The following is a 13,360-nucleotide window of genomic DNA, read 5'->3' as shown; positions in this document are numbered from 1 at the left end:
AGACAATATCGACCCTCTCCGTTGGATTCAAACACCACTTGTGAACAAAGATAGACATACTCATGTCCAGAGCCGGCCCTGGCTATAGGCGAGCAAGGCCGGTGCGTAGTGCCTCCGATTGGATTGGACCCCAAAATTTTAAATATATATTATATATATGCCAAAAATATTTAAATTTTTATATTTTTTCTTTTATATTTAAATTTTTACTATTATCGAAGGGCCCCAAAATATATTCGCCTAGGGCCCTTAATGGATTCGAGTATTCTCTCCTCTTATACTCGATGTCGTCATACTCTGTTTCTTCGTACACAACGTTGTCGTGCACGGGCTCGTCACTCCTGGCGTCGTTGTACTCTGCCTCGTCGTAGTCCGTCTCGCCATACTCTGTCTCACCCTACGCCGTCTCAATGTACTCCGATTCCTTGTGCATGTGCTCGCCATACTCTGTCTCGCCATACTCCGAATCGTCGTACACATCCTCGCAGTACTCCGCCTCGTCGTACACGGGTTTGTCATACTCCGTCTCGATGTAATCCGACTCGTCGTACGCAGCCTCGCCATGCTCCTCCTTGTCGTATGTCGTCTCATCGTACTCTGGGATAAACACTTTGATCGCTGACTCCCCATGCTAATTTTTCAGAGCTGCGTCACATGAGCGCATCGTGTGGACGTGTGTACCAAAATTTCGGGCAAAAAGGTTGTCGAGTCATCTTCGGTGTCGGATTCGTCTCGGTGTCATTGTGCCGGCTAGTTGTGCAATAGCGCAGCCACCTGTCAGGTCAGCATCTCCACCTGAGCGCGCAATCTAGTGTTTTCGTCACATCTATGCACGTCGTCTCGAGAAGCATCACGAACCGTTTATCTCTTCAGCGCCATCGCACATGGCTATGATACCAGCTGATGTAAACTCGGATTATAAGTAAAACGGAAAAACATTCTTAACCAAAAAGGTCGATTTTTCATTCATCATAAATTGCATACATAAGGCTTTGGGACACAATATATAGGAAACAAGAAGACCATAACGTATGATGTGATCTTTCTAAAATAAAAGCAACCGAATAAAAACATAAAGAAAGGAAATAAATTCAATCAATACACAATCAACTAAATAAAATACGTATAAGCTATAAAGGAAAGGAATAACTCATGCATGAATATGTATGATACACCTAGGATCGTTAACGTTCGTGTGCTCCATCAACCAGATTTCAATAATTGTTGATCAGATTTCAATAATTGTTGATCAGATTTGTAATGCAAAAGTATTTTTGTAAGGAGAAAAGGAAAGCAATTATAGCCGAAATATTTTGAAATACGAGTGAGATATGAAAAGTACTATGTAATTTTAAAGTAACTACCTCAAAATTGACACAAAATTCCATATATAGCTTTAAATTGGAAATCATTTCTAGAATACTATACGAGTTAAATATCATGACACAAATACATGTGAGATTATACTTAAAATGAGTTATTTCTGAACAAGAATTTAAAGTAAGGTATTATATATGCCAAGAAAACGTATCGAAAATGAGGCAAGTCATATAATTTCCACATTTTGTTGAGGCTATGACATGTTCCATAAAAAAACATTTAATTTCATATTCTATTATATTACTTTACTTTTACAGTTTCATTTGTTTAATAAGTGAGGCCTTTTCAAGGAGTAATGATGCCAAGAAAACACATATCACAAAATTAAGCGACAACACTTGAGTATTGGACACAGAGAGTGGGGTGTCCAATACTTTTTTATTTAGTTGCATTACATTCGTAAATAGACGACCATAATACTTGCAGAAACTAGAAGCTAAAATCACAAGCCAACCAAACTTCTTAGTTTCATGCTAATTAAGAAACAAAAAAGGAAAGAAAATATATAACACACTATGTATACATAAATATTTATAAAACACGGGACAATGAAGGACTTTCGAATTCAGCCGATTAAAGTAACGCCGTCGATGAACAAATTATTAGCAATAATTGCGTTGGCGGCTTCGGTGGGATGAACACTGTCCCAAAATACGTACTGAGAGGCGTTGGTACATGTCCCTGGCGCGTATCGATTGCACAATATCGCCGTTTCGACCACTCCAGTCCCACAACATGCTCTTCTCGCCTCCGTAAATCCTATCCATTAAAAGGTTAATTCTGATACTTCTACTCAATATTTAAATTCATGCAAAAACTTAACTACTCAAGGAAAATATTAATTAATTATTACGTTGATTTCATACCATACTTTTTTTACTTGATTATTATATAGCCATTAGATATCAAAGCACCGATATGATCGTGTGACATCATCAACCTATATAGGTTCTCAAACTACTAATGTAATCATTTTTTATAGTGAAATTTATTACATTTAAAAGAATTTAAAATTTATTTTCTAACTTAAGTAGCATGTTAGTTTTATATAAAAAAAAACTAATTAAATAACACTCTAACCCTAAACACTAAATAATACTTTTTGCTAGTAAGATTTTGTTTTAAATTATAATCAAGTTATATAATAATGATTTAAGTAAAATGTGTTTGATTTTAAATAATATTTATATTTACTACCAAACAAATCAATAGAAATAATATTTTTTTTTCTATATAAACTAGTAAATATAGTACTAAACATATGAGTTATATTACCGTGATCAGCGGGGCTGGTGACGATGTCGTAGAGAGGTTGATAAACGTCAAATATGACTAGTTTGAGATCAGAGTGGGTATTTAAGAGTCTCTGGGAAGTGAAATTAAGCTTCGAGTTGAAGGATTTGGCGTCGTTGTTTATTCTGTCGACACACTCATTGCTTCCTTCTCCATATAACGTTATGGTCGCCGGCAAACACCCGATCGGTGGCAGTGACGTCACTCCGATCCTCCTCGCCCCCAAATCATACAATTCCTAACACAGCTCAAAATTAGTACCCAATATTCATTCCTTGAAAAAAAAAAATGCATACAAGAAGAGAGAGAGAGAGAGACCCGAACGAATGTGGCATAATTTTCTAGGAGGAGATTGGAAAACTGATCAGGTGTGTATCTGTTGCGAGCCAAGGGATTGATGTAGTAGTTCTGAATGAAGTCGCTACTGCCAGTGCTGAGCATATGAATTCCCTCTGCAATTCTCGACGTGGCATTTCCGGTCCCCACCAGTCCCACCAATCGTCCTTGGTAGTCTCTGTAGTTGTCCAGCTGTCTGCTCAACGGGATTGTGTGCTATCCACGTCATTAGAACATAAAAACTAGTTAAGACCAATATATTAATAGTGGTCATTTCTCCTGGTAGCCATTTTTTTTGTTGTATTTTATCACAAAAACGTTTACATTTTTTTACTGTGAATAAAATGTTTTTAAAGTTATAAACTATCATTTTTCTTATTATTTTCATTTTTTTATTTATCTATTTACTGTTCAGAGCTCTATCTAATTTTATTGACTGTTTACAGTTTCATATAGGAGAAAAAAAAATTATTTACTATTTGAAAAAAATGCTATTTTTGACAAAATTTAAAATAACCGTTATTTTGGATTTGTTGTCGCACTCTAAAATCATAATTTTGGTAAATTGTTTTTTTACAGGGTTGGCAGTTCGAGCCCAATATGTTTTTTTTTTGTCTAAGTCCAGCCTAGCGCAGACCCAACCCAACTCTGCCTCGTAAATTATTTAAAATCTCAGATATTATCTACAGAAACTTCCATCAATATCTCATTTGAAGAAGGTTAAGGTTAACTCCCGAATCGCTCAAAATTCCATAAATATTATTTCGGATGATTTTGGCGTTATTTTAAATGAAAGTAGTAACAACTAACGACAAGTTAAAGTTAAAGGGAACTATAAAAAGAAGTAGTCAAATATAAAACTGAAATAAAGAATAAATTGTAAAAAAGAGGTATCATCGTAAAATAAGTATAAAAGTGAATTATTCCTGAAAATTATTTTAAAACAACGTATTACCGTAATTTCCACTATTTATGTCTCATTCTATTATAATACTCATCGATTGGGTTAATGAATTAATTATATTTAAGAAATTGTGCTATGTTACGTATAATTGAGCTGTTTCGTCGTAGTAACCGGAGCCCGCTGAAGCGAAGTTTGCGCCAATCAGGATGTTTCTTCCTCTAGCTTCCCTGCTGTGATAGGCTGGTGGGTATGAAGTGAAGCCAATGCTCTCAGCTGTGAGATTACACAAAGATCATAATATATTTACATATATATGTTTATGTAGTCAGATAAAATTACATGAAAGTAAGTAAAACAATGAAGATGTTTACTTACCAACAAAGTCAGTGGCAAGTTTTCCATTGGAGAATCTGCCAGTGGGCCTATGATTATAGAAGTCTCTCCCATATGGACGGAAATTGGCTCTCACAACTGTGGGAATTTGGTTGTTGTTTCCGATATCGACAACCGAGTCTCCAAATATGAAAAATGCAGGTACAAGAGGCTGGCTATAAGCCAAGGGAAAAAAGAAAAGAGCCAAAGACACAATACAAAAAAAAGAATATTGAATAGTGTTTAGGGAAGTCATGGGTATTGTGTTTTGTGAGAGCTTTTTTTTTATGCTTCTAAAAGCTCTTCTTTCAATTTTTATACGTGCATTGGAAATACATGCATGGGAAGAGGGTAATGGATTATTTATTTATATAGAGATTTGAAAGGTAGGTTGTAGGTCCATGAAATATGGATGCTTTAAATGAGTAAAATAAACATTAAAATAATAATTAATAAACTTTCTTGGTTGTTCATGATCTTTTAATTGTATTCATTTGAAATGTTTTCTAGTTATATATGCGTAGTTACTGCTTAGCTAGGCCTGTCCAATCCCATTGTCCAAATATACAAAATCTAGCGGTGCCAGCATTAGATTAACGTGATTTTATTACATCTAATCATATTATAAGGTCTTGGATTTTCGTGATTACATATGATATATACGTTACAATTAATTTGATTCACATGCATGTAGCTTGATTGATTATTTTATATGTTTTTGTTTAACAATGAAAAATATAATTTTTGTTAATAAAAGTACTTAAATTTTCAATATCAGAACCAACAATGGAAATTAACTAGTTGGATTTGATTTATGGATCGTCATTTTGCCAATGTTTATTTAAATATTTATTTATTTATGGTGGCAATCCGATCAGTATTGATAGGTAAAGTGTAGGAGTCATGTTCGCCAACATGAGTTTTATATAATGGTTTATTATAAAATATATGTTCTAACGTCATTTGAAACTTGTACACTGATTTTGGGTTAGCTAGGGAAATAGACAAAATAATAAAAAGGAACCTGTAAATGGACAATTTTACTCTCCTCTCAGGAAACTAATACCAAGGATAACAATGTCTTTTAACTACCAAACGGAATTTAACATGTTTATTTATATTGGCATTGTACATGTTACGCTACGTAGAGCGAAAAATAAAATCGAGTCTGTTTCTTAGAGTGTCTTAATGAAGTATCGTTTTGAGCTGTTCTAGCTTCTTTGGGACACCCTCTCTTCATCCTAAACTACTCAATACAGAATAATTAATACAGTAATTAATTATTCATCATGCAATCTAATTGAGTATAATTCCACGCTAATGGAATGGCCTTATGAATTTCGATTTTATCTTAAAATAAAATCGAAATTGGTCCTTAGAGTGTCTTAATGAAGTATCGTTTTGAGCTGTTCTAGCTTCTTTGGGACACCCTCTCTTCATCTTAAATTACTCGATACAGAATAATTAATAAAGTAAATAAAAAATATCTTTTGGAAAATTTGAGACACCAATATAAATTCGTACCCCAACCCCAAGCATCTAATTTGGATCACATTATATTTTACTTGTGAGGTCTCCTTCTATATAAAGACATGAATTATATCCATAGCAATTTGTCTTCATCGTTAGAAGTTGAAAGCATTTCTTTAAAATATAAGCTTTGTTCCATATACAAATATATAATATATAAATGCAAAATAGTAAAAAAAAAATATATATATATAAATTCGTCTGTGTTTCTAATCTTGAAATTTTGCTTTCAAACTTTTAGTAGATGTACAATCATATCAAGAAAACCCCTCGGCCGAAAAATTATTTTATATATATATATATATATATATATATATATATATATATATATATATATATATATATATTATGGGACAATTAGACCACTACTCAAATAGATCACCATTCCTTTAAAGAAAATAACTAAAGTTCCTACTAGAAATAAATTAAATTAACTAGTTTAGTTTACTCCAATTAATTTAATTTACTTCGGTCTGATGAGTTATTTTTTTAATAAAATAAAATTTTGTCTAGAATTTTAAAAGAAATTAGGGATGGACTAGTCACAACAATTTTTTTTATTTATTTGATTACAACATTTGAATTGAGACATATTGTATTTTTATTTCTATGAAGACATATTGTAATTTAGTGGAGACATAATTATTTTAAATTTGAACTTATTATTGAGAATTTGCAGTAATATTTATGTATAAATGTGATTACTATCTGTCCCGCAAGATACTATTTGTGGTACATCCATTGGATATCTCTCCACTTTCTCGAGCTAGCTATTGAGTATGCTTAGGCCCACAGATCTCTAACATGAGAGAGAGAGAGGGGGAAAAAAACACTAAAAGCCACCACGTGTCACCGTCTGGCGAAATCACATGGCGGCCTTTGAATGAAAGTGGGAGAAATGTTCTCTTTATTATCTATGTTATAGAAATTTGAATAAATTTATTTAAAAAATGTGGATAAATTGTCAAATATAAATACAAATACGGGAAATAAGGCTCATTAAGAATTTGATTTTATGACGTTAAAATTTGTAATGGTAAAATATTGAGATATCAACGGTTTTCTATAATGTTAATATGGTATTTTGTTCTCCTACATATACCTTCTTAATATAATTGAATTTACAATATTCAAAATCCACAAAAAAAATTGGTCTCCTATTTATATCTTTATAATATAATTGATTTTACAATATTCGAAGTTATAAAAAAAAGTGACTAAAAATTCAAGAGAAAAAAATACAGAGAGATATCGAAGAAAAGAAAGTTCTATTTGAAGAAATGCGTCTTGAGCGAACAATTTCTCGGTTGATTTATCTTTCTTTTAATTATTATTTTTATTAATTTTTGTTTCCATTTGTTTTAAAATTTTACTTTATAAAAATTGTTCGTCCAAATTTGTTTTTTTAATTTTTGTCAACATATTAATATTTAGTAAAAAGTTATACTTAGTGGAAGAAAATATATATCTGGTAATATGAAAAATAAAAAAAGATAAAAAAACAAAAAGAACTAAAAAATTATGTTAAAACACTAAAAAAGAGCAATTAAAGAACTTATTTACCTAATGATAATTTTTTTTAGTAATTTGATATTATTTTGAAAAAAAAAATATTCTGAAATAAAATAAAGCCGCCACGTGTACTAATTTGATATTATTCTGAAAAAAAAGAGAGATTAATTATTCTGAAAAAAAAAAAAATTAAAGCCGCCAAATGTCGTCGCCTGGCGAAACTACGTGACGGCCTTATGATGAAAGTGGGAGATGAGGTACTCTTTATTACGTATGTTATAGATATAATAGCATCATGGTCTAGTATCGGCCACATGAAGGATCGACCCAATCTTTATCGAGGCCTCAAATGAAACTTAAAAAACATAGGCCTAATAAACATAAGATAAATAACATGTATCGAAATTTAAAGAATAGCATAATTTTTAACGACCATTTCTAATCAAACATTAAAAAAATAACATAATTCTCATAAAATTGAAAAAAGTGCAATTTGTCCGTTTTTTATCCAAACTCCTAACAGCAACATGCAAACAAAAGAGTTAGCAAAGAAATACTCATAAAACGTAAACATTTCTAACCTCAAAATACTTATAAATTCATCAAAATTATCTACGGTTTGTTGATCTCCAATAATTTCTCTAGATTTTTCTACTCTCATATCATATCATCTTCAAATGCGTGGAAAATTTTTGGAAACACATTGCTTGTATCTAGGCAATGTAATTTTTATAAATGTGTGATATATTTCTCCACTGATCTTAAATTAACTTTTGGGTGTGAGTAACTGATGCGAAGAAGTAACTCGGAAGATCACGTGCGCATATTTTCTTTAATGGTCCTTAGTTGTCGTATTTATTTCTTTTAATTCTATTTCGTTTTTAATATTATTATTTACTGCATTTATTTCCGGTTTTATTTCCTTTCCGTTTTATTTCATTTTTCCAAAGATTACAAGCGTTGTTTCTCCATTGATAAAGATTATTACTGAATGATTAAGAAAATTCGAGCTTTTGCTTGAGCAACCTTTGCGTTTTCTCTTTCCTATATTCCGGTCTACATCAGTTACCCACACCTCTAACAAAACAATATTGGGATTAACTTCAGACTTCCATTTTAAATGTTAGTAATTTTGGGATTAAAAGGCCTTGGTGAGCTTATTTATAACATGATGATAGGGTATATCATTTAGTTGCTGGCTTTTAACACTAGCCTTGATTTTTTCTCATGGCTACAACTGCGTTGGAAATAACATTTATCTACAATGCATTTTTTGAAGAGCATGCTATACAATCTATACATTATGTAGACTGATAGATGAGTTGCTGAATGATACTGTATCGCATACACTGAAAAAATATGTTTGATGGTCCGGCATGAGATTATTATGAAACACTTTTAAAAAAAAAATATGTATGGAAAATTTATAATATTGATAATTTTTCTATATTATAATAATATACGTTCCCCTTGGTGAAACTCTCTGGCTCTCTGATTACAATGGGCAAACGGCAATTTAAACTTAAAGAATGTATGAGGACCGAATTGGGTGGGAGAATTAGTTGAACGATAAAACATTTTAATTTTCACAATGAGAAGATACCATGAAACCGAGAACAACATTATTAAAAAAAAAACAGCCAGATTTCATGAACTCTATAATACATATACCTACCCTAAGGACTCTATATATAGAAGTTGTTCCATTTCATCATCATCTAAAACAAAGCGTAGAACAAACACTTGGTGAATTACCGGCTGAAACCAAATAAGTACTCATGACTTCCTCAACTAGTCTAGTATTAACATTGTCTTGTTTCATAGCTCTTCTCAATTTTCCGTTTAGTCAAGGATCTGGATCGAGTGTCCCGGCTTTATTTATATTTGGAGACTCGGTTGTTGATGCCGGTAACAACAACGAGCTTCAGACGATCGTGAGAGCCAATTTCCCGCCCTACGGAAGAGATATCAACAACAACAATAACATCAACAACAACACGCCCACCGGCAGATTCTCCAATGGAAGACTCGCCATTGACTTCGTTGGTATAATTTATTTTACCCGAGTTTAATATGTATAATTTCCTTAAAAGGTTTTATTTAGTTTAACACTTACATATTATTTTGTTCCTCAGATAATATTGTCTTACATGTTTTCTTTTTTAATATTCTTGTATGATTCATTTTGCATGTTATTTTGTTATTATAATTTGTGCTTAGTATACATGTTAGGCTATAAAGCTTATGCTTATTTTAAATTTATGCTGAAATATACAAGAATATAATATTTGGTTCATTTACGTATGAAGTTCTAATAAATTAAGGCAGTTATGCTATGGGATGCTGGAAAAAAAAACCCCCTAGTTTCTTGTGTAAATTGTTGAAATAGAAGTTTCTTAGTTATTAGTATCGTTTGGTATTGTTGTTCTTTTAAAAAAAAATGCTTTAGATTTTATTGTAGGATAAAGTTGCTGTTTTAAAAACCAGACAAGTATATGACAAATGATTTTAAATTAACTTTTGCTAGTAGTATAAGTAGATTTAACATAAAAAAAAAAAAAATAATAATAAATTGTTTCTCAAAACTACGAATTTCATATTTTAAAAGCTACGTTGAATTTCTCATAAGCACTTTTACTACTATAAAAAAAAAAAGGTTAAAAGAAGATTTAGTAAGCAATGTCTGCCAATGCCAGTATATAATATCTCTATATATTGCAGCGGAGACCCTTGGGTTCTCTTCTTACCCGCCACCTTACCTGAGCAAACGAGCCAGAGGAAGAAACCTCGTCAATGGTGCCAACTTTGCTTCCGCTGCGTCAGGGTACTTCGACTCCACGGCGGACTTATTCGTGAGTCTATGATTGTACAAAATTGGTATACATGTCCAATTTTGTTTCTTACTTTCTAAACCCTGCTTGTATTACTATATAGCATGCGATTCGACTGGGAAATCAGTTGGATAACTACAGAGAGTACCAAGTACGATTGGAGGAACTGATTGGGGTTCAAAATGCTTCGGAGGCGTATAGACTCGGAATCCATCTACTCAGTACTGGCACTAGCGACTTTCTCCAGAACTACTACATTAATCCCTTGCTTCAAACAACTTACACAATCGATCAGTTTTCTAATTTACTCCTTCAAAATTACACGCGATTCGTGCAGGTTATTTTCCTCTACACCCCTTTAAACATCTCAAAATACAGATTATGTACAGATAAATTAATTATATTAAGTTCTCGACGCTGGATGTATGAAATATAGGGTTTCAGTTAAATATTACTCTCTCTCAGATATAGATTATTGTTAGTTGATAATTAGTTGGCACGAACAAGGGATCATGAAAAGTTGTGATTCAATTAATTAACGCTTAATATTTGTTTGTGTGATAATGTAGGATTTGTATGATTTGGGAGCGAGGAAGATCGGAGTGACTACGCTGCCGCCAATGGGGTGTGTTCCGGCGGCAATAACACTGTTCGGCGCCGGAAACAATATGTGCGTGGATCGCCTAAACTACGACGCCCTTTCCTTCAACAGAAAACTCAATTCCACTTCCATGAACTTGCAAAACAGATTGCCTGGTCTCAGGCTGATTGTCCTCGACATATACCACCCTCTCTATAACATTATCCAAAACCCCGCTGACAATGGTCAGTTATTTTATCACGCTTCAGCAATAAAATTTCTTACACATAAAATTAATTACTATGAATCTATGATCAATAATATCTAAACAGGTCGACACGAGGTAATTAAAAACATTGTTATATGGTTTTTTAACATTAATAGCTTTCCATCTTTCATACAATTTTCTTGCTAATATTATTTTATATCATAGATAATAATCTAGCAAATATTACCCAATTTTTTTCAGGATTTTCGGAGGTGAGAAGGGGTTGTTGTGGGACAGGATTACTAGAGACGTCGATACTATGCAATTCGTTGGCGATCGGAACTTGTACGAATGCAACTGAATATGTCTTTTGGGATGCTTTTCACCCTACTGAGGCCGCCAATGCATTTATTGCTACCTCTGTGGAATCAGCCGGATTCGACTTCATATAACCCAATCGAGACCGAACTGACGTCTAATATTTGGGATTCTATATTTCTATTTATTTTATCATTGGTTTTTATTCTTCTCAGCTTTTCTTCTATAACGTCATTTCATTCCATCGCCTATTATTAGTCTATGTAGTAAAATAATAGCTAGTATTTCGATTCTAATGCATTGCTATATGAATAAGAAGTCCCACAAAGAGTCCTATTTGTGAAATTATCACCTTCAAGTGTGTCGTTTTCATTTGTACATGTTACTGTCGTTTCATTTAAGTTTGTTTTAGGCTTAGCATACTTGTCATATCTTATAGGCTGGCTATGAATTGACACTCATGATTGACTATGATATTCTATTTTAAATCAGAGTTGATCGTGAGTGGTTTAGACATTAAATGAGACTATCCTATTCAGAGAGAGAGAGAGAGAGAGAGAGAGAGAGAGAGAGAGAGAGAGAGAGAGAGAGAGAGAGAGAGAGAGAGAGAGAGAGAGAGAGAGAGTCATTTGTGAGGAAGGAAAATTTATTAGGGAAACAAGAGTGATTCGTTCTTGTGTTAAATTCACACACCGGTCTTTGAAGTTCTTTGTAAAGATCGTGGTGAAATAGAGAAGAAAAAGTGACATTGATCATATTGATTCAATACACTTAAACTGCCTTTATTGAAGAGTTCGCGGGGACTAGGCTTTCAAGCTGAACCTCATCAACAAATCGCTGCGCTTGTTGATTGTGTGTTGTGCAAGTTCAGTGGGTTAATTAGGTGAAATTAATGGGTTTAAATCCCTATGATAGTATCAGAGCTTCGTTCAAGTTATTTCACCCTTTCCTCGATCTTGATCATCTCCGACTTGTCAACCTAGAAGACTAGGAAGAATCCAATCGAGCTACTGAGTGTGTTGGCAATCAAGAAAGAAACGACAAACCCCCAACGCAGAGCACCAACACAAATTCGTCACTACATAGAATTTATGGGTTTCAGTTTTGAAACCCTGCTCCAACCATGAAGATCGACATCGAGAAGTTTGCCGACACTAGAGATTTTCGCATTTGGCAATGCAAGATCTCCACTCTTCTTTTGAAACATAGATTGCTTAGGGTAATCTCCGACACAATACCATGGCCACAAGACATTCCACAAGATTAGAGAGACAAAAATGTCAGAACAACCATGGTACGATTATTTTCAACTTATCCGATTGCATCATTCGTCTTATCGATAAAAAAGACACTCCGACCAAAGTATGGAAGAAACTGGAGGAGCTATTCCAATCTTGACCCCTCTTCAACAAAATCTATCTGAAGACTCTTTGGATTTAGAAGGGATCAGTCTAATCCATTAGAACTCAATCTTGATGAGTTCTTGAAGATAATGATCGAGCTCGCAAACTCTGGCGATTAGGAGCTCATTAACGAGAATAAGGCAATTATTAGGAGGAGTTCTTGATTGAGGCCTATAGGAAAATGGAGTCGGCAATCAAGTATGGAAGAACATCCATAAAATTAGAAGAGGTTATATTAGAACTCGAGTCCATGGATTTAGAGATCAAAACCGACAAGAATCCAAATTATAGGGCCTAAAAAGTCTATGTCTCAGAACTCCAACATCAACTGCTTTCACTGCAAAAAGATGAGCCACATCATGAAGTAAAGATAACCCATGATCAGAAAGAACAAGGAAAATCAAGCTAGCTCTTCACAACAAGATCATCAAGAGTCATACAATTTGGTGATGGCTATGACAATAGAGAAGTTCTCACGGCATCAATAGAGTCAAAAGCTTCAAAATGGATCATTCAGGTTGTACCTATCATATAATACACAACGCGCACCATCTCCTAGACTACCAAGATCCTAATGGAGGGAAGTGTTTGATGGTGTTGTTAAAGCACCTAAGAATGTTAGCTTTGTGCCAAACCTATCTAGGAATCTTATCTCTATTGGAATTCTTGATGAACTTGGATACATAATAAGGT

General features: G+C 33.4%; 2 protein-coding genes across 2 annotated transcripts; one reads left to right on the top strand and one right to left on the bottom strand.

Moving 5' to 3' along the window:
* Positions 1 to 1,704: 1,704 nt before the first annotated feature.
* LOC149381280 (GDSL esterase/lipase At5g22810-like) lies at positions 1,705 to 4,594 on the bottom strand. Its single transcript, XM_089601012.1, has 5 exons — positions 4,289 to 4,594; positions 4,056 to 4,186; positions 2,992 to 3,225; positions 2,656 to 2,911; positions 1,705 to 2,139 (listed from the first exon to the last, which is right to left on the bottom strand). The coding sequence occupies exons 1-5, from the start codon at positions 4,539 to 4,541 to the stop codon at positions 1,946 to 1,948; spliced, it is 1,068 nt and encodes a 355-aa protein (XP_089457138.1). The 5' UTR covers positions 4,542 to 4,594; the 3' UTR covers positions 1,705 to 1,945.
* A 4,511-nt stretch (positions 4,595 to 9,105) lies between these two features.
* On the top strand, positions 9,106 to 11,398 carry LOC149381279 (GDSL esterase/lipase At5g03820-like). The gene is made up of 5 exons (XM_089601327.1): positions 9,106 to 9,373; positions 10,049 to 10,179; positions 10,262 to 10,495; positions 10,728 to 10,983; positions 11,208 to 11,398. Exons 1-5 carry the CDS (start codon positions 9,106 to 9,108, stop codon positions 11,396 to 11,398), a joined length of 1,080 nt encoding a protein of 359 aa, XP_089457453.1.
* Positions 11,399 to 13,360: the final 1,962 nt, after the last annotated feature.

Source organism: Urtica dioica, chromosome 11, assembly GCF_054948205.1.
Source record: "Urtica dioica subsp. dioica isolate 48M chromosome 11, U.dioica_male_clone48M_v1_H2, whole genome shotgun sequence".
Lineage (NCBI taxonomy): Eukaryota > Viridiplantae > Streptophyta > Magnoliopsida > Rosales > Urticaceae > Urtica > Urtica dioica.
Note: the sequence above shows the minus strand (reverse complement) of the source record. Positions and strands in the feature narration are given on the sequence as shown.

Excerpts from the sequence above, each read along its gene's own strand:
- LOC149381279 (XM_089601327.1), top strand. The coding sequence starts at position 9,106 with ATGACTTCCTCAACTAGTCTAGTATTAACATTGTCTTGTTTCATAGCT. Across the intron at positions 9,374-10,048 it reads ACTCGCCATTGACTTCGTTG|CGGAGACCCTTGGGTTCTCT; the intron begins GTATAATTTATT and ends TATATATTGCAG. Across the intron at positions 10,496-10,727 it reads ATTACACGCGATTCGTGCAG|GATTTGTATGATTTGGGAGC; the intron begins GTTATTTTCCTC and ends GTGATAATGTAG.
- LOC149381280 (XM_089601012.1), bottom strand. The coding sequence starts at position 4,541 with ATGACTTCCCTAAACACTATTCAATATTCTTTTTTTTGTATTGTGTCT. Across the intron at positions 4,187-4,288 it reads ACTTGCCACTGACTTTGTTG|CTGAGAGCATTGGCTTCACT; the intron begins GTAAGTAAACAT and ends GTAATCTCACAG. Across the intron at positions 2,912-2,991 it reads ATTATGCCACATTCGTTCGG|GAATTGTATGATTTGGGGGC; the intron begins GTCTCTCTCTCT and ends GAGCTGTGTTAG.